Below are 23,587 nucleotides of genomic sequence, written 5' to 3' on the forward strand. Positions count from 1 at the left end.
TGTTTAACTGACAGCCCTGGAGTAGAATGGAGGGGGTGAAGTGTCCCTCGTGCTGCTGGAGGGCACAGGGCTGAGCAACAGCCCTTGTGTGGGAGTGGGAGATCTCCTGCTTCCAAGGCAGAGCCACTCAAGAATTAACCACCGTTTATTTTAACAATAAATTACATCTGTACAATCGAGGTTTTACAAATACATCCAAAAGTTAATATCAAAATAGACCCTTTAGAACTTTGCCAGTCGTCTCTTGTCTCTGTACAAATGCACACACAGAAGAGGTAGCGTTAGAAAGGCCTTGGAAAATGGCTTTTGGAAAGTTTCACGGGCTTAAAGCAGTTCTGGAAAGCAACCAGCAGTGCAGTGAGAGAGGGCACCTGCAGAGCAGGGTGACCAGTCCCTCCTTGGCAGGAGGAGGGGGCAAGAGAAGGATGAGGAGTTTCCCAAAGAGCACTGCCTGCAGGTTTCCACTGTATGAAGGTTAAGCAGGCTTTTTAACAAAGGAAAAACATCCCTTTCCTCTGTGAAGGGCTCCAGGACAAACACACCTGCAGCAGGGAGGGGGTTCTGCTCTGTCTTTAAAAACAGTGAGGATCCATCTGTCCCCATTGTCCCTCCTCAGTCCTTCATTCCCAGCCTTGTCCTCGGCCCCTTTCCATCCTCCAGAGCCCCCCACGGGACACAACAGACTCTTTTATCTCCCCTGTCACTTCTAAAGTACCAGCAAAACAAACACAGAGTTTTCCTATGGGCTCCTTAACAGCACTCAGAGCAGCCCAGCCCTGCTCTGCATCCCAACGCAGCCGTGGTTTTCCTGGGTATCCTTGGATATCCAGCCGGGACTCTCCCTCGAGACAGAGCATTCCATTGGCGGGTGGTTCGCAGCAGAAATTCGACATTTAATGTCCACAGGTAACCAGGTTCTTTTTCCTTCAACTCCAACACAAACCAGCACCGTTGAGAACAAAGAAGGCAGGTTTTTGGCTCCTCCAGCACCTCCCTCCTCCCCTGGGGAGTCAGGGTTCACCTGGGCCAGGCCAAGGCAGGGCTGAGCCCCCCAGCTCTGGGTCACAGCCCAGGGATGTCCCAGCCCGGGGGGTGTCCCAGCCCCAGGGGTCCCAGCCCAGGGGGTGTCCCAGCCCAGGGGGTCACAGCCAGCCCCTGCTCTCGGCCTCCCTGTGCGCGGACACCTGGCACTGCTCCAGGGTCTGCTCCAGCTGTGCCAGCTGGCAGCAACCAACTTCCAGCCTTTCCCTAGGGAAGAGACAACAGTTAGGGCACAGTGGACCCATCGCACAGACAGGAATCTTTCCAAATATTCCTTGAAAAGAAAAAAGTTTTCAAGAAGGAAATCTCCATAAAGCTCAACAAGCAGCAGTGACTTTTATATGAATGCCTTAAAACAGCCACCCTGCAATTGCAGCAGGCAGAGCTCTGCTCCCTTTCCCTGGGTCAGGGGAAGGTGGAGGAATCAGTCACATCCTCCAGCCTTCTGGACACATTGGGGATTCTGGAAGGCTCCATTCAGACCATCTTTCATATTTGCATACGCTGTATTTATGCCCAAAACAAGTCTCTTGCCTACACTGATTTATGATTTACACCTTTCCCTCAAAAGAGGGATCCAAACCTGATCACATGTTAACGTTCCATAACTTAGGTTTCCAAGAGATTATTTCTCAAAAGGCCATTTAAAAGCTACTCCTCAAAAAAAGAGGAAAAACCCCCATCCCTGAGTTCCACAAGTGCAGCCTGAGCCAGATTAGCCTCCAAAGTACTTCTTTTTTCTACTCTGCTGAGCACAAATTTCCACCCCCTCTTCTCTTTCTGCCTGTGTTGATGCAGGTCTAGAGCCAACAGCCAAAATTGTTTTTTTCACTTGGATTGACTTCTAATCCATCCATGTGGTGGTTGACCAGTGCCCACCAAAGCCACTGTCACTGCCCTCCTCAGCTGGACAGGGGAGGACAATGTCACAAAAGGACAGGAGAGACTCACCCGTCACCACTGTGACTCGGGAAAATCACCTGAATGAGTTCCCAGTTGAATCACAGCAGGAGAAAGAGAAATCAACCCAAATCTCCAAACTGCTCCCTTCTTCACCCCTGATTCCCTGCTCCCCATTCCCTCCCCTCCTGGTGCTGCAGGGGGATGGGAAGGGGGGTTGTGGTGTCTCTGCTGCTCCTCCCTCCTCAGGAAATAAAACAAAAAAAAACAATCTCCACTCATTTTCCCCCTGCCCCTCCTACAAAAGGGGTTTTGGATTTGCCCACGTGATTTCTCCCAGGGGACCCTGGTTAATCCATGATAAAATGCACGGTCAATCCATGCTAATCCATGTCTCAACCCCCCCGTGTGGTCAGGCACTGCCTTACCTGTACAACTCCTGGGAAACACACCCATAAAGCTCCTCAGCAGTGAATTTCAGGCTGTTATTCACCTAAAACAAAGAAGGAATATAGTAATTTATCAAGTACCACATTGCCAAGATATCTGTATCTGTGTATATAGATATGTACAGTAGTTACGTGTATATACATATACACCCCCCCCTCAAATGAAGATAGATCACATCAATGCAAAAAATACATGTACAGGTCCCAAGCCCAAATATATTTTCCTGTATAGTAGAGCACTGAAAGCCTCTGAAATATGGAATACACTAAATAGAAACATATTCTACTGCAAACACTCATTTCAAGGCTTTTTACTCTCAACAGAGACTTGTTCACACCAAGTGCTCAGAAAGTCACACAAAGAACTGGGAGAAATCTGAGTACATTTGGCAGGTGCCAACCAAAAATATATCTTTATGTTTCAACACCTAATAAATAAGGGCAAATAAACAGAACAGAAGTGGAAACAGAGTGATGAGACACAACCTCAGAGCTCCTGGAAATAAGAAGTGTGAGTGAAGTGACCAAATACTCCAGAAAACGTCCTACCTCGTGTCTTCTGAGGAAGTTATAGAGGGTCCAAATATCTTGGAAACTGCTTGTTGGGCTCAAAATTCTGAAAGAGAAAAGTTTGGGTTTTTTTAAAGCAAGTGTAAAAGGATTCTGTGAAAGGGTTAAAAAATTAGTCAGAAATGCTTCAAGGGGAAAAAAAAAATTAATTATTTTCTTTAAACAAAAAAGCAAATTATGAACTTTGAAGAATTTTTCCTTTGCCTCCTCTAAAAGAATTAAAGAGCTTATTATTTCTGTGAGGACCTTCTCTGGAGGCTTTTCCTCATTACAAATGCAATCCATGTTTTTTGTGGGCGATTCCTCCCCGGGGAGGGAAGAAACCCAGCAATAATTAGAAGCCTTTTGTTGCCCATCAGCAAAGTCCTGCTGGATTCATGTGGAGCCACAGCAGAGCCACACAGGACACCCACCCAGCTTTCCCACAGCAGCTCCAGCTTTAACTCCTTCCCTCCCAACTCCCATTCCCTTCCCACTTTTCCTACTTCTGCTAATAATTCCCACCCAATACTGCCCAGGGACTGTGGGATGTGGCAGCTGAAGGGATGTGGCTTTAGGAAGAACCTCAAGGGACACCCTTTCCCAACTCTGATCCAACAAGGAAGTGGGTTTTCTCCCCAAATTAATTATCCTCCTCTACTTGAGCAGCTACAATTCAGTTCCACCTCAGTGGAACTTCATTTGCATTCCCCAGGAAAAGCAGAACCCTCCTAAATGGTGCAAAATGTACCTCAAATCCACATGGAAACACACAGAACACTTGATATATACTAAGAAATACTGACAAAATTCTGCCTCTGAAGTTTTAAATAGGTAAACAATCATTAAGATAATGACCAAGTTTGGAAAAAAAACAACAAAACCTTTCTGAGAAGTTCCATTTACTTTCCCATGGGAAAGTGCCCAAATTCTCCCCTCCCTCCCTTTGCAAGCTGTAAGCCTTTATAAGTGAATTAATTAGGAACTGAAAAACTGGAAAACTAAAGGCATAAGTTGAAAATCCAGTTAAAAGACACTGTACTTGAAGTAGGCTGGGAGCCCATGACACAGCACAGGATTTACTGAACTAGGAACTTCAGTGCTTATTTCCATCATGATTTTACATAGGAATTATCACCAAAAATTCCCTACAAGCTCCCAGACCTCAGGTGGGTGGACAAACACACTGTGCCTCTGGTTTTTTGGGAAAAAAAAAAACAAAATAGAATGTATAAATAACCATCCACTGCTTCTCTGTCTACACTGTGTTTCAAAAGCAGAGGGTGCAAATCCTCTTTTTTTTTTTTCCTCCTTTTTTTGCCTTTCTGCCAGCACAGCCAAACCAAACTACAACAGCCCACAGGATGAAATTCAACTTTTAATGAATCCAAGTCACGCTCTCAGCAGGGGTTGGCAAGGAGGGGTGACACAGAAGCTGCACTGCCACTAAAATGCAATTTATTGATCAACCTAAAGACTCCAGAGTGGTTCTACAGTTTCCTGGAAATATTCAGCATGTGAGGCAGAGAATGTTATGGACATAACAAGTGCCTGTGGATACCTGCTCCAAAAGGGAGGTTAAATGTTGTTCTGGGGCCAGAAAGGACAAAGGAGAGAGTCACTCTTGATGATTTTATCTCATAAGCAACAGAGCTTCCCAAACCACTCCAGATGTTCCTTCCCTCGTGTCCTGTCACTCATCTGATGCCAAACTCGTGCACAAAGTGTAAGAGACTGAAGAGATGGACAGGAGAGAGCTCAGGATGTGGCTCCTCGCTCGTGCCAACGCATTTGGGAAAAAGCAAAACCTCTCTGAAAGAATCAGCAAACGAACCTCTCAAAGAGAAGGGGGAGCCTGTCGGGAAATTCAGGCATTTTTCCCAGGGCAAAGCTTCCCTTTCTTCCTGACACAAATCCCTGCCCTGGCAGCCTGAGGGCAGAACAATTCCCTCACTGGACACCAAGAGAAAGAAATCTCAATTCCTTTGATGAAAACAGTTTCTGTCCCTCTGCAGAACTGCAGAAATGAGTTAAACTGCAGAACCACTGGAAAAGGGTTTAATGCCAATGTTCAGTGATCAGTTCTGATACAGGAACATCCCCCCCTGCACTGCTGAGATCTTAAAAAATTACACTTCTGATTTACAAATGTTCCTGGAGCCCTTGTCTAAGCCAGTGTTTTCCAAATAATTGGGAGTGGGAGAGAAATTCCATTTAGATAAAATACTAGAGAGCAGAATTCAGGTTCCTTCCTGCAATGAGCAGGGCAAATATTTTTACAGCTGATACTATATTAGTATAAATATTTATGAGGGTTGTATCTAAGAGGACGTGAGGGATTTTAAAGCTGGCACAGGAACAAAACAATTATTTCTTAGCCAACAGATGGAAAAAAAAATCCAACTAGAAATAACTGTATCAATTCACTAAAGGGTGAATTTTCTTTCTTTTCTAAGAACAAGGATTTATCTCAAAGGAACTTGGCAGGAAACATGAAGACATGTAAAATTTCCCTATAAACCTTGGAATCAGATCTAATCAGCCAAGGGAAAATGTCAACTATTTTAAAGATTTAATTTAAGAGACCTTAAATTAGGTCCCTTAATTAACTGCTTCCAAATAATACCCAACTCAAACACAAATATAAACACTCAGAAATACTATTTAAAAACGTGTCATGATCTCACAATTTTACCTGACTTAAATTTCAGAGTTTAATAATCTTTCTTCATGATTAGTAATGACATAGAATTATTGTCTCAGTTTTAGAGCTGAAGCACTGTCAGACATTTCTGGCACGCAGAATTTTGCAATTTAAATCCCATTCTGCTCCCAGTGCTGTCAGAGGAAGAAGCCAAGACAAAATTAAAAATGCCCAAAGTTACAAGAAAAGGGTAAGATGTAAAAAGCTGTTAATTTGACAACTTCCATCAAACAGCCTTTTTTGTTGCTTTTTTTTTAACATCTGTATCTGTCCTTACCATGTTCTGCTCATCAAGCCTGAGCAGCTGGAGCAGTGCCACCAGTGGAGTCTTTTTTACTGACTAAGGGCATCTCACACACATTTATCTCAACAAGTGTCATTGTGCTTTTCTAATTGTTTCCAACACTCTGAAAATCTAAACTTTTAATGCAGCTGAACTTTCAGGATAATTTAATTGTCAGACTTCCAAACTTTCACAAGGTGTCTCCCACTCTTTGTTCTGGACAGCAAGGACCCAAAGGGAACACAGAAACCATTTGCATTTTAGCACTAAAAGCTCCAAATATTCAACCTGGAGCTTTTGCACTACTTTTTCTCCAGGGCCTCCTTTTCTGCAACCATATAATTTAACTATAAGTCACCAAAAGGTAGTTTTTCAGAAATTGAGGACAGAAATCAAGTTTTAGAGCAAAATGGAAGTGAGAAGGTTCTCACCTTCCAGTGGAAGGTGTCCCTGCCCAGGGCAGGGGGTGGAAGAAGAGGAGTTTTAAGGTCCCTTCCCACCCAAACCAGTCTGGGATTCCAGGAAAACTTCACAAGTTTTGCTTTAATTCTTATATAAACGTACAAGGAGTCCTAGATCTGGTTTCTGACTCTTTGGAAGCCCCACTCAGAAGTCTCCAGGTCCCTTAAACCCCTGCTCTCCAGGCCGGAGCAGCAGAGCCCTGGGTGCAGATTCTCCCCATTTTTTGCTCCACGATGCCACCTACTGCAAACCTGCACATCCTTTCCAAAGGGAAACCTCCAGGAACACTCTCCATTCCAAGGAATCATCCTGTGCACTTCAGGTTTCATTGTTACACAGCTTTCCCATAAGGGGGAACGTGGGAGGTGAGGAGCTTTCACTAAAATGTAACAGTTTGTACGGAAACACCTCTGTAAGGCAGAAACCACCATCCCCAAGCACCACAATCCCAGGAAACCTCAGCCACTGTGGCTATAAACTGATACCACAGGATTTGCTGCAAAAACTTTGGGATTGGAATGAAAAAAACATAGTTTAGCAGTAACCTGCTTAATTAAAACAATTTTCTTAGAGAAAGAAACCCACTAGCAATAAAATGAACCTGTTAGCACCAAGTTGCTTCAGCTCATGTTTCTACCAATATTTTTGTCTCTACTTTCATAATACTCAGATCATTTCTCTTTGAAAGACCATTATTTGAATGGATCTATACTATTGCTGTAAAAAAAAAGAGTAAGATTACCCAGGAAATTCATTATTCCTCCTGAAACTTCGATTTTATTATTCCTCTCTCTTGGAAAAATGGGGGAGGACTGGCCTCACACTGACAGAGCAGTTTTAGATGGGATATTAGGGAGGAATTCTTCCCTGTGAGGGTGGGGAGGCCCTGGCACAGGTTGCCCAGAGAAGCTGTGGCTGCCCCTGGATCCCTGGAAGTGTCCAAGGCCAGGCTGGACGGGGCTTGGAGCAACCTGGGCTGGTGGAAGGTGTCCCTGCCCAGGGCAGGGGGTGGATGAGTTCTAAGGTCCCTTCCCACCCAAACCATACTGGAATGCTGTGATTCTACGAAGGCAGAGGGAATATGATCCTTCCTAAATGCAGAGTGCAGCTGCTGCTCATCGTCAGGGCTGGGACACAGGTTCTGACTCCTGAAGAACACTCTGGAATTGGGAACAAAGCCCCAAAACGTTGTGTCCTTCACTACACTGGAGATTTGCCCCCATTCCATGGGGCCTTGCCCTTGGAAAGCCAATGCTCTGAATTATTCAAAGCTGCTGCCATCAGAGCTGATGTATTAATCATGTCCCAGCTCCAGTTACCCTCGGAGCAGAACTGACCTGCTTGGCATCAAACATGGAAAAACAAATCCCAGGGTTCTCTTCCCACAGAAGAGAAAATTCCCTGCAAGAGATCTCAGTGTCTGCAACAATTCCATGTTCTTTGGCTACCAAGAGATGGTTCCATGTAGCCTTGACACCAAGATTTCCACTGAGAATCACATAACTAAGCACACAGAGCTCAAGTGTGGTTTGGTATTGAAATATTTCAGTGACTTTTAGGGACTTCAAGTGACTGTTACTCACTTTTCTGCCCCAGTTGGAATGCTCACCTACTAATTCCTTCCTGGATATCCTTCACAGCTGCCAACAGCTTCTGCAGGCCTAAAAAAGCCTCCTCAAACGAAGACTTTGCAGACATAGTCACTGCACTGGGGTCCAACTTCTGGAATATTTCAATACTAAAATTAAAAAGAAACAAAGAAGAGACAGAGGAAAGCAGTTAATAAAAATCCTCAGAGTGCAGAGAAACTCAGTATCTGTTCTGTGCATTGTATTTGGTCTATTAAAAAACTAGGTCAAATATAAACTTATACTAAACCCATGTTGTGTAAAACAGTCTCAGAACAAAATAACCAAACTAAAAGCAATGGTAAAACACCCAGATGGAAAAGGGGTTCATTTCCTGCAATTCTGAGTTTCCATGAGAAAGGAAATTCATCCCTAGACTCTGCAGTTGGATTTTATTCAGTGAAGGATTTTGCTTCACAAAAAAATGTTTTCTATTTCAAACTGATTAAAGGTTAAAAATAAGGTAAAGAATTTTGTACACCTCCACTGGATTTGGAAAGAAATAACCACATGAAATCTTGGAGCTTGAATGCCTCTTTTCATGGATAAATATGAGATTTCCATGAATCTCTCACATTTGTGGGGTTTTCAACAACATTTTCCAAGGCAATTTCTTTCAGTTGCTGCCCACAATAGAGGAGCAGAAGGACATAACAATTTGCACGCTCCCAACTTCTGTGTGTGACAGGTTGTGTGATTTTTTGTGGGGTTTTTGGGTTTGATTTTGATTAATTATCAATAGGTTTTACTATAAAATAGTGGGGGGAAAAAAGCTCAGTTTTTAAGTGTGCTTGTTTCATAATTAGTTAAGGTTCTGTAGAAGTTCTGAGCTCCTTTAGCTTTACCTGTACAGGTTCATTGTGTTCCAAACACCTTCAAGGACCGACCAGATTTCCTGGTGCCTGCTTTCCTGAGCCACATGAAAGCTTGGATGTAACTCTTTTTCTTCAGGGTTTGGCAGATTGGGTGTCGTGGCTTCCATTTTTTCAGTATTTTTTGAAAGAACCATGATGTCTTCTGATAAATGCTGCTCACTGTCTGCCCTCACCTTATAAAACAGTTCAGCAAACAAATCATGAATGTATTTGGTTCCTAACTTCAGAAAACTAGAACACTTCTACACACTAAGAGCAGTAGTGAGGGACTCATAGTGTGGGATTCCTTCTTCAGAAGGAGAAACAGCAATTTAATCTTTAAGGCCCATCAGCTACAAATGCAACAGAAAGCTAAGACAAAATAATGTTTTTCAGTCACCCTCCCAATACTAACACAAATACTGGGGGAAAAAGGAGTCTCCCAAATATCTACAGATATTCACCACGTGAAAATTAAAGCTGGGGTCTGTTCACTCTGAAAAGATACCAGCGACAACATTTCCTGCAAAACTTAGTGGAAAGGATGGGAATAATTAAGAAATCTAAGCCAGGTTTGTAATATGACCATGGAACAACTTGAGGTGAACAAGCACTGGAGCTCCTCTCACCTCTGCCAGCCTCTCCCACAGTTTAGTCAGTGCAGTGTAAGCCTGGGGCAGGACACCGTTGTAGTCCGACCTTGAGCTGAAAGCATGGAGTAATTTTTTGGATTCCTGGAGCAAGACACGCACTGTTGAGGAGTCAAATGGTTTATCTGATATTTAGACATCAATATAAGAGGAAAAAAGATAAATGTTAGGAGTTATCAGTCTTGGCAGGCAAATTTAATACTCAAATATCCCAAGAGAGGCAGAACCACAGACTGTCCTGAGCTGGAAGGGACCCACAGGGACCATCCAGTCCCACTCCTGGCCCTGCACAGACACCCCAACAATCCCCTCCTGTCCCTCAGAGCGTTGTCCAAACCCTCCTGGAGCTCTGGCAGCCTTGGGGCTGTGCCCACTGCCCTGGGGAGCCTGGGCAGTGCCCAACCAGCTCTGGGTGAGTTTAACAGGAACATCTGATAAAATCAAATCTTAAAAGACATCTTTAAACAAGTCAAAGGTTTGGGGGGGGGGTTTTGTTGGCTTTTTTTGAAAACAAACCTCCCTGTCCTCATCTGCCACATCAAGTGTCCTTTGCTACTCCATAATTTCTTTGGCAATAGATCATTTGTAGATTATTTGCCCACATAACACAGGGGCAAAGGAGGGAAAATGATTATTTGCTTTTTCAAAATAGTTCAGAGACTTTGGCAACCATTAATACACACTGTCTGTAATTATAACCAGAACAGTGAGGCTTTTTACAAGTTTACAGTAACATTCTCCAGGATTTTTACCTGTACAAAGGTGTTTAGAGAGACACTCAACAGTTGAAAGTAAACTCCTTGGCACCACATAACCAAAAACAGCCATCCAGTGTTTTTTATAACACTTCAGCAGGTTTACTAAAGTCCATGGTGGCTTCAGATACAGGATCTGAAAGAGAACATGTTATAAATTCAAAGGCTGCTTTTCATTTACACCTATCCCTGTGCATTCCACAACTGCTCCATTCCCTCTGTTCTCCCCTAATGGATGATTTGTGATTGCTGAAGTAGAGTTTCAGTGATTCCTCAAAAATAAGGCTTTATTCACATGTCATGAGTTTATCTATTAAATAAAGATTTGATTCAGCAGCATGGGTTGAATAGTGATGCTCATGTACAATGTACAATCACTCCCATAATTTTTGGTTCCTCTTTCCTCTAAAAACAAAATCCAAATGCTCCTGGGTTATCTCAAAGTGATCTAATGTGTTACTTGTGCACAAAAGCCAGAACAACAATAAATATGCCTTTGGTTTTCTAGTATTGCTAAAAAATAAAAATAAAAATTGCTGACTGTATACACATGAAGTAACATGTATGTATTGCAAAAAATTGAAATTTATGAGTATCAAGTGAAACCAGAGTTTGAAGAGATGTTAACAGAAATGAACTAAGTTAAACAGAAGTGACCAAAAGCTTAACTGTCATCCCATGACTTTTGGGGTTTTTTTTAAAGCCACAGAGGCTTATCTGCAAGAAATTTAAACTTCTAATTAACCCCCACCAGCTACGAAATGGAATCTAAACCAAAGCATGGACAATTTATAGTGCCTGGTCCTTGGGTACAATTTCTGTTTAAAATACTTTTGAAAGAGTAATTACACCCTTGTAATTCTGTATCTGCACTGTATTCAATTGAGCTGTGAGCAATTTTATCCACAAGGTATCTAAAAACATCTGTTGTGGTGGGGAAGAAATGCCTGCAAGAAGAGCCCCAGGATTACACAGGATGTGATGGAATGATTTCTTGCAGGACATAATTACAATGCAGTGATTTACCCAGACTAGAAAAGCTGAAATAAATAGAATTTTAATGCAACTAATACAAATAATTCTGAAAATTCACACTGAGCAGCCAGCATCTCTACCACTGCATTATTAAAATTCTGTTAAAATACTGCACAGTCATTACTGGTCAAATAGAACAACCTCGTTATAAATGAAATATTAGAAATGAGCCCTGAGTTGTCCACTGGCAGTGAACTGGATAACTGAGCTGTTTGGCTTAGCACAGGTATTACTATCATTAAAATATTAAGGACATTTAAACTTCTTCATACTTGAAACATCAAGGAAGATGATATAAAACCCACCTCCATCCACAGATTTCCAAATGCAAGTTTCATTTCAGTCTCCAAAATACAAGACAAAGCTTCTCCTAAGTTCTTCTCAAGGTCTGGAAGCACATTTGGGAATTGAGCAGTAAACCCAGCATCACCTCCTTGTGTCTTCTCAAATTCTGTATCTGCCAAACCAATGATGTAAAAGGTATTTATTGTAACTGTTTCTGTATCTAATTTGTGTTGATAGTACACAGAGAACTCATCCCCATAAATACAGACTGCATTTTATATTTATATAAATACAATAAATTTTATATTTGCATATTTATTTATATATGTTTATAAAGCAGATGGGCTACACCTAAACAGGTTTCAAGTATTTCTAGTTATATCCACTTGTACTGTGGGCATTTTTAATTATGAGCTACTAACCCCAGAGCATTACTAATTTGTGATATTACTCCACATTTCCTTTTTCCTTAAATAACTTAGATTACGTATAGCCAGTGGGGTTATCACCAAGTTTAAGATGATCACTCCTTAACATTGCAAATTTTGACAAAATGAAGAACCTCTTTCAGTCCTAAAAGGTTCAGGGCAATTTTTAAATGACTCTAAACACAGGAAATTCGTGCTGTGTTTTCTTCTATATAACAAAAATACATCATACTTGAATTTCCTAGAACTCTGAAACAGATGCCTGAATAAAGGTCTCAAACTTTCAGAAAACCATGTACCTTTGAAAACAACAAATGTGCCCCAAATAAAAAGTATTCCTAAGGATTCAAAGCACAGGAAAATTGAAATTAGAGTAGGAACTGTTACATCCAACAAACTCACCATGTTTTGGCTGCTGCTCCCCACAGCTCTGGGGCCTGTTCACATTCACATTCTGCAGAGCAGTGACCAAATCAGCTTTGCAGAATGCCTTGACCTCACTCACAATGGCTTTATTACATAAATTTTTATCATCCCTAGGAGAAGAGAGAATGAACTGCTGACATAAAAGTAATAAAAGCAACACACATGGAGAGAAAGTGCATCTGGAAAACTTGCTTTGTGAACTACATTATGTATGACTTTTTTTTTCCTCAAGCAATTAGAAGCAGATCAGAAAATTAAACTAGAAAATTAAATAAAGCATCTTTTCTGAAAAGAAATTAGAAACATACTGAAAAGCTCTAGGTTTGCTTTAAGAAAACAACAGCCATAAATATTGCAGCAATGATGGCTGGTTTCTATGATCTTAAAGCAAACAAGGCAATAAGATAGCAATCTTATTCGATTGCTACAGTTAATTCTCATTTTTGAGACCCTTTTTTACTGTTCTACTGTCAAATCACTATCCCAGATGCTGCCCTGAGGTTCTGCTCCAGCAGAACTACTCCAAAGACACAGGACAAAGTTGGATTTAGTGCTTTCTCAAAAAGTCCCATTGCTTATATGGAGAGAGGATAAAGGGATTTTTGGATGAAAAGCACTTCTGAAATCACTTCTTGTTCTTTACTCAAAGGAACCTAAAATCACCACCAATACTGTGACTGCAATGGTATTTTCAGCAGCCACTCCTGTCGACTCAAACAAACAAACTGGTGCCCAGTGTCTGAACCCCACGGACTGGGACCAGGCAGGAACTGGTTCTAGCAGAGACCAGAGCAAGTTGTTACAGTACAGCCAAGGAACACTAGCCCTTGAAAAACAGCTTCACCTGCTCCTATCAAATGAAAATCAACACTCAGAAGTCAGCTGTTATCTTCACAAAACAGGAACAGCAGCAGCAAATCCATGTCCAGCTTCCCCCTCAGATTAACCCCGTCTTTGCTGGGAACAGTGATAAAGTATCTCAATCATTAATACAAATATTTTTTCCTATTTTGTAACTTCAGTAATATATATGAGAAACCAGGCTAAAATCTGAGAAAGCTATACTTTAACAAGTTTTAAAATTGAATATTGACTAAACTTAATTCTGCTTCAGGCCTGCCATGAAGGTGATTACATCTACAGTCTCCATGGTTTATGATATCCCTCTATTCTAAACTTTTCAGGGGGTGATTGCCCTTCAAAGAGCTCTACTGCACAACAGCTCTTCATTTTGCAAACAGTGCCTGTGGCATGAGACCCAAAGCCACGCAGGGACTCACGTGCAGAGGATGACAACAGCCTGAGGGAAGAGGTTCTGGTACTGGAGGCAGCACTGCAGGACACGGTCGTCGTTGTTCTCATCACTCAGCCCATCTGCAAAAAGGCAGGGCAAGAAATATTTCAGTGCAGCCAGGGTATTGTTTGCACATTTAATTACCCCCCAAACAAGGAGAGAGAAGTGTAAAGTGAAACTGAGAAACCCCTGAGCAAACCACACTGAACACGGCACTGACACTAATCAGGGATTTGCACAGCACAGCCTTGGTTCTGCTCTGAAGGCTGCTGGCACCTATTAGCTAATTGTAATTAGCAAACTGCACAGTGAAGACTCTATTAAAGGTTCCCACTAGGTGAACTCCAAGGATGAAGTACCCCACACCAATTGACTGCACATATCTTACATATTTTTTGAGAAGCCAGCTGCATGGACTGTCCCCACAGCCTGGAATCCTGGTTTTTGAGACACTTGTAGATGAACTGGACTGCAGGGATAGCTTTGTCCCGGACATGCTGCAACATCTTCCCCTTCTTCAAGTTGTCCAGCTCTTGTAGGACGACCCAGGGAATTATTAAAGCAAGTCTGTCAACACCTGGAAGGAAAAAAACAAACCACAACCAATAAATGATATTTTGAAGAGCCACACAAACTACTACAGAGAACTTTTAATTCAAACACCATATTTATGCAAGTTCACACTTCTCTTTGTGCCAGTAGTTATCATACTCCTTGCTCAAGAGAATCTGGCATTTAAAAAAGAATTGAAATGGCCAAGGTCCCTCTTTCTAACCCAACCTCAAACTGGCACTACACTGATCACATGGAAAAATGACAATATTAGGCAAACAAAAGGAAGACACAATTTTAATCAACAGAACACTCTGACAACAGTGTGTAGCAATATTATAAAATACATTTGCAGCAATTACCTTGTCACACACTTGCTGTAAGATGTTATAGCAAGGTGACACAGCAGCTGAAATAACAGGCTGCAAACACCTGGATGACCACAACAGTCACTGTGCCAAAACAAGCATCCCAACAAGGAGCCATGGCTTGTTCCAGTTGCCAACCAGCATTCCTAAGCCAGGAGTAAGAGTATGGATATTGCACCAAGGGTTTATTCGTGTGTAAGTATGGCCTGAACTTGGTCCACTCACAACAAACACTTCAACTGTTTTCTGTCTCATTCACATTATGAGATGCAATTTTGAGAAAATACATTAATAACCATCTGCTTTGTAATACATGGTGAGGAATCTGTGACCTTCTCAATGTGCAGGACCAGAAACTGGGAGCTGCAATGTTCTAAAAAGGCAACCCAGTGTAGGCAAGGCAACACCGTTCCCAAAATGGGAAGAGAAATACGGTCTGACACTCTCCTGAAAATTACTCAGGAGTAAAGTTAAGATTAAAGCCACTTTCCAAGTGGCTGGAATGAGTGTATTCATGAGCTGAATAGAAGCACCCTAAGCATTCTGCTGGATTCCAAATATGCTTCCAAGAACTGACATGCCCAACCCTAAACCTGCTAACATTAAATCACCGAAACCTTCCCAACATATTAGAGCCAAATGTTAAACCCAGAACCTGCTTCCTGAATTCCTGAAAACTGCTCAGTTCTGTGACCTTTACCAAACAGAAACACAGCACTGACTCACACCTTACCAGACTTTAAATGTTCTTAGATTTCTAGAAAAAGAAATGCTAAAAGGAGTAGAAAACACAGTTATCATTAGTTATGGCTTAAATGCTTGCATTATGTTCTTAGAAAGGATAAGACTTATTTAGCTCCTAGAATTCAAGCATGTTCCTGGGAATGTCTGCCATGATTCCCTGCAGGTAGGTAGGGATAAGCACAGTACTTCCATAGCTGGACTTCCCATGAGAGGCAGCTTGTTAGGGCTCACAGAACCAGCCTTCTGCCTCTGCAGGAAACCTGCTGCCCTTTGAAGGAGCCCAGCTTTGGTTTTCTCCAGACAGCTCCAAGTTCTTACAACATCTGTTTTTTCTTACAATGGATTCACATACCTGGTATATCCTCAGACTTCAGGGATCTGACAAACTCAAGGTGACTAATCATGATGTTTGTGTCAATCACCACCAGAATGTTCAGACCAGAAGTAAAAGCCTCTGGGGGAAAAGAAGAGAAAAAAGAGAAAACAAAGCAGCAGTGAAATAACCAGTTGTGTACTCCCTACTCGGACCATCAGCCAACTGTAACTACCAGTTGCAAGCAGAGAGCAATGAGCACCATGACATACCAGCAGAAACATTTAAATCCTGTTCTGGAAGATCAATGTCCATGCTTGTGAGCTCTCCACAAGCCTGGACTACAGACAGTGCCATCCTCTTCTCCACACGGGCAACATGCAAGTCTTCAACTATCTGCATCTACAGGGAAAACATGGGCATGGATGCAATCCACTGGAAGGAATCACTTCATAGTTGTCCCCCCCAAAAGATCCTTTTGCATTAATGCTATTAAAACTGGCTCAAAATGATGTAAAAAGAGTAACTTGGTGCAGGAAATGCAAAGCCATGAGAACTTCTGCTCCACTGGAGGCATCAAAAATATGGCCTGGAAAGAAGATTTAGGACCTTTCTAGCTGGTACTCAAAAACTTTGTTCCATTTTTTGCTACATAAACTGCAAGTTTCCTCACAGGCACTTGTTAAAAACGAAGTCTTTCTCCCAGCTAAAAAGTTAAGAGGATGGAAAATGAGACAGCTGGATAATGTGAGCAACTATGAGGGCCCCTTGCAGATAACAACAGAAAGACAACCTTTATCTCAGAAAATTCCTGATTAGCAGCACTTTAGCAAGTTTGTTTAGCATTTAAAATAAATGCTCCACATTTCTGAAGGGCAGATCATAAGCCAACAATGCCAAATTCTAGGAAAGGTCATGGAATTGTCCAGCTACACAACCTCAGTGCCTTCGCTTTTTAATACAACTCAGAAGTGTTAAATTAAAGCATTACCAACCTCTTGGTCTATTTCTGGGTTCTGACTGTCTTGAAGGGCTGGAAAGTCTTCAAAGTTCTGCAGGAAGGATTAAAAAAACCCTCCCAACACCACAAAACATCAAGGAAGATTGAGGAGCAAGTGATCCCCATGTCAGGAGTTCCAGGATAGAGCTGTACAGCGTTAAACAAGTCCATCACTCACCTTTTGGACAGGCACAGGCTTTTTGACCTCACCTTCCTGGTAGGACTCGGACGTGCACAGGCTCCCCAAATTCTAGAAACAAGTGAGAATAAAAGTAGAACATGTATCAGACTTTTACAGTTGTTTTTAAAGAACAGTGAATAGTCCCAAGTGAACTGAATAGGGAACACCAATTCTATGTTTTTTAGCATCTACAGTATCATTTCAGCAGAGCTTAGAAGGATGGCTCTCATTTAAATAAATAACAGTGGATTACAAAGCAAATTCCACCTGAACATTAAACCCCCACTTTTTGGGGGTTGAAGGTGCTGGAACAGGCTGCCCAGAGAGGTTGTGGAGTCTCCATCCTTTGTCCTGGGCAACCTGCTCTGGCTGATCCTGCTTGAGCACGGGGGCTGGACTAGAGGATCTCCAGAGGGGTCTTCCAACTTCAGTGATTCCATGATTTTGCAAGGAATTACTATCTCTGCATACAGACAAAAGGCTCACACTACCATACCATGCACTGAAATCCTCAGAAATTCTGGGCATGTTACACAAGAACAACAACAAAGAGAACCACCCCATGTTCAAGATCTAGCCTGTGTTTGGCTCTGCACCTCAGCTTGAACTCAGAAATGAACCCCTCACAGCCAAATGGGAAGTTCTGCAGGAAAAGTACCAATTTAACCCCAGATCCACAGCAAGCTCTCCTGGCATCACTCTGCCAGCAAGTCTGGCAGCAAGTTTTCACTGCTTCGAGTCCATTCATTTAAAAAATGATACAACCGTGTCAACTCAGAAACAAACTCCTGTTGATTTATACCGAAATGGAAGTATTCTACACCCTCAGCAGCAGAGCAAAGCTGTGAAAGCATCTGCAGACACAGGCCAAACATTCAAGACCTTTACTCTTCTGCTCTGTTTAACCATTTAGCAGAGGAACACGTTATCAAGGTTTACACTGGGATCACAAAAATCCCCCTGGTGAAGCCATGAAACCTGGCTGAAGTCTGGAAGGAGACAGTCTGAGTGTGGAAAACTCTGCCACTTGGAAACCAGCCCAAAATATCTACCTGCAGAATACAAAGAACTGGGTTCTCATTACCTGCTTAAAACATATTTCTGTGGCCTCAAAGTCCCTTTCTTCAGTCCCTGAAGGTCCAGAAGGTTCAGGAGAACCAGCATCGTGCTTTCTGTGCTTATGGGAGTCCCACCGTGGCGGTGTCTCGGCTGAAGAGTCTGCTGCTCTGTGTTTACTCACACGCCTCTTTTTCACAGAAAACTCCTTATATTCTTCTTCCTCCTCCTCCTCCTCTTCCCAAAGGCCAGATAGTACATCTGACTCCTTAGTGACAGGTCTGCCACCACACACAGTCCTCGCAGAGGTGCCGGGTGGCTTCTTTGGAATTCTGCCACCTTCACTGCGCTTCTTTGAGCCGTCCGCCCTTTTCCGTGGCACACTGGACACAGACGACTTAAACTTCTCTATCATGGCTTGTTCTGCTTTTAACTTGAGCTTGCAGAGTTCAGCTTTCTCTCTCTTTTTCTTCAGGGCCTTCTCCCTCTGAAGTTCAAAGGTGTACCAGAGCCTTTTCTCTGTTCCCTCCGAGCGACTTCGTTCCTTGCTCGCAGTCACTGCGTCAGGAGTGCGGGTGCTTTTTCCGTGCTTAATTTCTTTGGGTTTAAATTGGATAACGACTTTCTTTTGCTTTTCAGGTCTAACTGAAGAATTGTCTGGGGTTTTGCTTCTATTTGGAGATTTTCCTTGGGATCTTTCATCAACATCATGAGAAACACTAGAACCTCGGTGTCGCTTCTTCTCTTGCCCATCTTTCTCTGGTTTGGATCTACAGAAACATCACGAGAAAGGCAATGTAATTTAGCCCAGTTAACGCAAAACAGCAACAAAAAAGGCACCTACATTTGATTTAGGCAGTTAGAGCTAAGTATTTATGAGCATCAGTTTGGTCTGCTCTTAAATATGAACTTGCAGCACCATTTGTCCTTTAAAATAGTTTAATACAGCGTTTTTTGGATTTACATTTCTCCGCTGTAGTTACTTCAGCTTCAAAAAAAATGGAGAAAAAGCCTTTTCTGCATTCGGTATCTGTCAGTTTGAGAGACATCCTACAAAGCTGAGTTTCTTCTTATCACACAGAGAAGTTTTAACAGCAGTTTAACGATAAAGGAGGTGTGTCACCCTGAAAGGTCAGCTTGGTCACACAGCATCAAAACCCACACAGCTTTCAAACTGTTTGTCCTGCACTGACTGGAGAACTTGGAAAAGGAACAACTGATGGGAATATAGTAACATTCTACAGAAATCATGAGTGATAGAAGAAAGTTTCCTAGTCAGTTTTCCTAAGAGCAGAGAAAATACTCAGTAATTATTATTTACTTTACACTAGTTTTAAAATACCCAAAGAAAGACTAGTTAAAATACTATGTTTTATTTGATGAAAGGGTTGAAAAAGTTCTTCAATTCAGCATTAAAAAAGTCTGTGATTGCTACATTTTTAAGTAGTTCCATTTAATGGCAGGGCAAGAATTTACCTCCGGAGTTCTGTCTCTCCTTTCATAGTGTGCTTATAAGATCTTGTGTCCTCAGAGGTCTGAAAGAAAAAAAATTCGTGGGCTTATAGAGGGAACTGCAGTTAAAATAAAACACACTTTCATAACATGGTGCCACAATTGAGTGGTTTGGCTACTTAAGGAAACTCTGTCAAAGGGTGCAAAGGATGTGGATGCAATGATAAGGGTGCAAAAGGGTTTAGCAGCATTTAATTATTGAGTACTTTAACATTTACCAAGTGATTCAACAGGGTTCAGTACAACAATGACTTAACTATAGATCTGAGATAGCAACATTCATCCTGTGATCAATTCCCAGGTCAGAAGATGTGTCCCACACCTACTGCCATGTGTGTGAAGGTACTATCCAAAATTCCAAAGTTCAGTGACATTCATCAAATCCTTTTGTTTCCCAGCTGCCAAGAGATGCACCTCGAGGAGTGTGGAGATGTGTGGGGGTATCAGCCCACACCTCCTCATCAGTGAGGGTCCCTGAGGATTCAGGAATTCCAACAGACATCCCGCTCTGAGGACCACTGTTTGTAGGGTCACAAGGCCGCTGACTTTGGTCATCACCAAGTTCCCATCCTGGCCATATCCCAAGTCTGTAAGTCCTGGGCTCTTTCCCAAAGCACAGTAACAATGGGACTGTTCCACTCGGGCTGCAAATCCCCAGCGGTGCCGTTCCGCCCGGACGGCGATCCAGGTCAATGGTTTACCGAGGCTCCGAAGGATAACGGCTCAGTCTTTGTTCCCCACCTTGGCTGGGATGTTCCTGGTTGTTCCCACCTGTACCACCCAGCAGCTCCTGGCAGGATCAGGGAGCACCTCCTGGCCCAGCTGGTGCAGTCAGGGGACACTTCACCGCTCAGCGGGTCCGTTAAGGCTTATCAGGAGCTTCCAAGGTGCTTCCAGCAGGGCCAGGGATGAGGGGATGCACCACCACAGAGGAACAGCACGAAAATGTGGTCACACAGGCCTGGTTAAGGGTACAGACAGTCCTCAAACAAAGAACTTGGACACTCCTTGCCTAAGAAGCAGCAGTATCGCTGCTTGCTGTGTCCATGTTGCATCCATGTCGCGGAATAACGGGAAGGCAGCTCTGAGCAGGGCAGAGCAGCAGCTCTGGGAGAGAGGGGAGAGCAGCAGAAGGACAGACTCTGGATAACTCTGCCCCACATGGCAGTTAGTTTTATATACCTTTGGGGTATATGACTCAGTTTCCCCCAAACTACAGCAGAGTGTAGGAAGTTACAACAGAGAATGGTAACATATGGATTACTTGGGATAAGGAAGCTCCAGACAGTTCATCCTTTTACAAATAATTCACTCCTTCAACACTTGTGGTGTGCTGACTCAATCAGGCCATTAGGTCACTGCTGCAGAGATTTTTCCTACCTAGACAGGCCTTAGCTGGTTTACTTCCACACTGGAAAGCACTCCACTCAAAAATCAAAGGCTTGCAGAAAGCAGTGGAGTCCTAAATTAAGGCAATTTTGAGAAATTCTGCCTTGATTGGTTGGTTCTGGAGCTGTAGGATCAGTGTCAGCAATGCAACAGAAAAAAGAGAATGACAGACGATTCCAAAGCCCCCTCAGGTCATGTCCATACCCCCAAGGTGTGTCCCCCCCTGGCTGGAAGGCAGGGAAGGGTCTCCCTTGGGGCAGGTGGAGCTTATGATGCTGGTGGGACAACTCCTGGTGACACTTTGCCAGCTGCTCAGGTACTAATTTCTCTCTTCAAGGACTATTCCCCAACCATCATCAGTTTTCATGGCATTTTTAATATTTCTTTTCAACCCATCTCTTCCTTTTCTCAAAAGTCTCTTGTTAATTCCCTGATTTTCACTTAATTTGGTCATCACAAGCAAGTTTTCTTAGTGTTCCTTTCCTCAGTTTGGGGTGTAAGACACCTCTAATCCATCCTGTGATCACACTGGAGAACTCTTGCACTATTAGAGGTTTACTCATCCTTTTGCTACTAAATAGTTTGGCTTCTCACTGTTGCTTCTGTTGGTCAATATCTGCATAAAGCAATATTTAATACTGCCTCATATTGAAATCAGGCAACGCTTTGTATTCTTCAAATTAGTAGAGGCATCAGCAATGGCAATAAGCTATAGGAGGAAGTTTTAAGCCAAGTGCTTACCCTTTGTATTACAGAAGTAAAAAAAAACCCCAACAAAACACCTAAGTTAATGTTAAAACACAAATTGAATAATACTAAGGAGTTCAGGAGAAAAAAAAACCCAGCTACAAATATTTGGCTTTGAACAACATTTTCTATAAGATTAAAAAGTTTCTAATATGAGTAACTGAGTTTATAAGGTCATAATACCCTGCTCATTTATTAACGCTGCCAAAAAAATTTTGATAAGACAGTTAAAATCTGTCTTACTTCAAATACTCCTTGCAAAATTCATGGGGAAAAAAGAAGATTGCAAGAAATGACCAGAAAGATGATCACCCCTGTAGCATCTGCATTTTACAAGTGATTCAGTGAAAGCTCACTCACTAGATACAAGTAGATACCAGGATATGCTGAGAGTTTTGCTCATTAATTTATGTCTCAGTGCTTAGAAGGAAATATTTGAGAGGTGCTCATGAAAATGCTGCAAAAAGTACAACTTGTGGTTCATCAGAAAATAAAAGTGTATGATCCAAGATACAGAACAACCCCAGAAAACAGCAGTGCTTTTGGTAACAGTTCTAAGCTCAACTTTCCTCAGCCAGGAAGATACACAAAAATAAAAAAGCTTCTTGTTTTCTGACAACTACACTACTCACAGCCCTGGAGAAAAACCTAAGTTATATACATAAACACAAACATAAGTTATCTGACCAACTCAACCCTCCTGCTGCTCTTTATGACCTCGTATTTAAATTGGATTCATCCTTCTATCACAAAGCTACTAAACAATTCATGCTTTTCTTTTGAACACAGGGGATTGAATTAAGATAATAACAGTAATAATATTTTGGTTCCTACTTTGTCATCCCGGCCATCCAAACAGTCTTCCTTTTCAGTTAATTTCTTCAGTTTCTTTTTAGACATCTTCAAATCCTAAGAAAAGAGAGCACTGCCATTATTATTTGTGTCAAGTTCTTAGTTCCAGCTAACATAAAAATAAATTGCAATTGCACAGAGAAAAAAATATTCAAATACTCCTCTTTTGTTTTCTCATTACAGAGCCACAGCAGATCTCGACAGGGTTAATTATTCACATCTAAGGGAACTTCAGAGCAGAAAGGGATGGTAATTACCCGCCCAGGTGCTCCAGAAACATCGATTTTGTACCAGCAAACAGAGACAAACATCCTTTAACCTTCAGTCGTCCAACCAAGTTTTAAGCCCATCAGACACGGGCAGGGGCTGCGCAGGGAGCTGGTGGAGTCACCGTGCCCGGGGTGCTCCGGGACAGCCCGGCCGTGGCGCTCGGGGCTCCGCGCTCCTCCTGACAAGGTGGGCATCGGGCACAGGGTGGACTCGATGGGCTCAGGGGTCTATTCCAACGCAACCGATTCTGCGAGGCAGTTCCAACCGTGCCACTCTCGCAACTCTCGCCTTCGCTCCATCCCCGGGCCGGAGGTACTGCCGCGACACCTCACGACAGCCACGCCACCCTCTACACAAACGAGCGCACTCGAACCAGGCGTTCCCGAGGGCTGTAAAAGGCTTCAGCAGGAGGCGATTCCCAGAGCCCAGAGCCGGGCAGGGAGCCCCGGGAGCGGCCCCGCCCTGAGGGGGGGACAGGCACAGGGTTCTGAGGGAGCCGGTCCAGGGGGGCTCAGGGACGGCAGCTCCCACCTCGCCCCCCGCGTGGGGCTGAGCCCGGGGGCCCTCACGGCACCTCGGGCACTGACAGCACGCTCTCCCTTCCCATCTCGCTTCCCTTCCTATTTCCTTCCTATTTCCCTTTCCTTCCTCGCCCCTCCCCACAGGGCACCCGTACGGCGCCGCCTCACCCGGCTCGGACGCTCCTCCCGCGGCGGCTCCGTGTGGCCGGCAGGGCGGAGGCGGCGGCTGTGCCGGGCGCGGGTCCGTCCCTGCCCCAACCGCCCCCGTCCTGCCGGGCGCGGGTCCCCCCGAGCTCCGCCGCGGCTCCTCCTCTCGCCGCGGTGCGCGCCGGGCCGGGC

General features: G+C 43.3%; 1 protein-coding gene across 6 annotated transcripts; it reads right to left on the reverse strand.

The window, feature by feature from the left end:
* Positions 1–127: 127 nt before the first annotated feature.
* On the reverse strand, positions 128–23,546 carry SWT1 (SWT1 RNA endoribonuclease homolog). 6 transcript variants are annotated; one of them, XM_032696262.1, is made up of 19 exons: positions 23,417–23,546; positions 22,440–22,514; positions 19,434–19,492; positions 17,986–18,727; positions 16,903–16,970; positions 16,716–16,776; positions 15,993–16,122; positions 15,760–15,861; positions 14,132–14,320; positions 13,730–13,823; positions 12,426–12,559; positions 11,616–11,767; positions 10,273–10,411; positions 9,500–9,645; positions 8,862–9,064; positions 7,998–8,126; positions 2,940–3,006; positions 2,370–2,434; positions 128–1,248 (listed from the first exon to the last, which is right to left on the reverse strand). In XM_032696262.1, the coding sequence occupies exons 2-19, from the start codon at positions 22,503–22,505 to the stop codon at positions 1,143–1,145; spliced, it is 2,652 nt and encodes an 883-aa protein (XP_032552153.1). In that variant the 5' UTR covers positions 22,506–22,514; positions 23,417–23,546; the 3' UTR covers positions 128–1,142. The 6 variants fall into 6 exon arrangements, with proteins under 6 accessions (XP_032552153.1, XP_032552151.1, XP_032552150.1 ...); XM_032696260.1 differs by lacking the exon at positions 23,417–23,546 and adding an exon at positions 22,715–22,939 and having other exon boundaries at positions 9,500–9,621; XM_032696259.1 differs by lacking the exon at positions 23,417–23,546 and adding an exon at positions 22,715–22,938 and having other exon boundaries at positions 12,429–12,559.
* Positions 23,547–23,587: the final 41 nt, after the last annotated feature.

This window comes from Chiroxiphia lanceolata, chromosome 9 (assembly GCF_009829145.1).
Source record: "Chiroxiphia lanceolata isolate bChiLan1 chromosome 9, bChiLan1.pri, whole genome shotgun sequence".
Taxonomy (NCBI): Eukaryota; Metazoa; Chordata; class Aves; order Passeriformes; family Pipridae; genus Chiroxiphia; species Chiroxiphia lanceolata.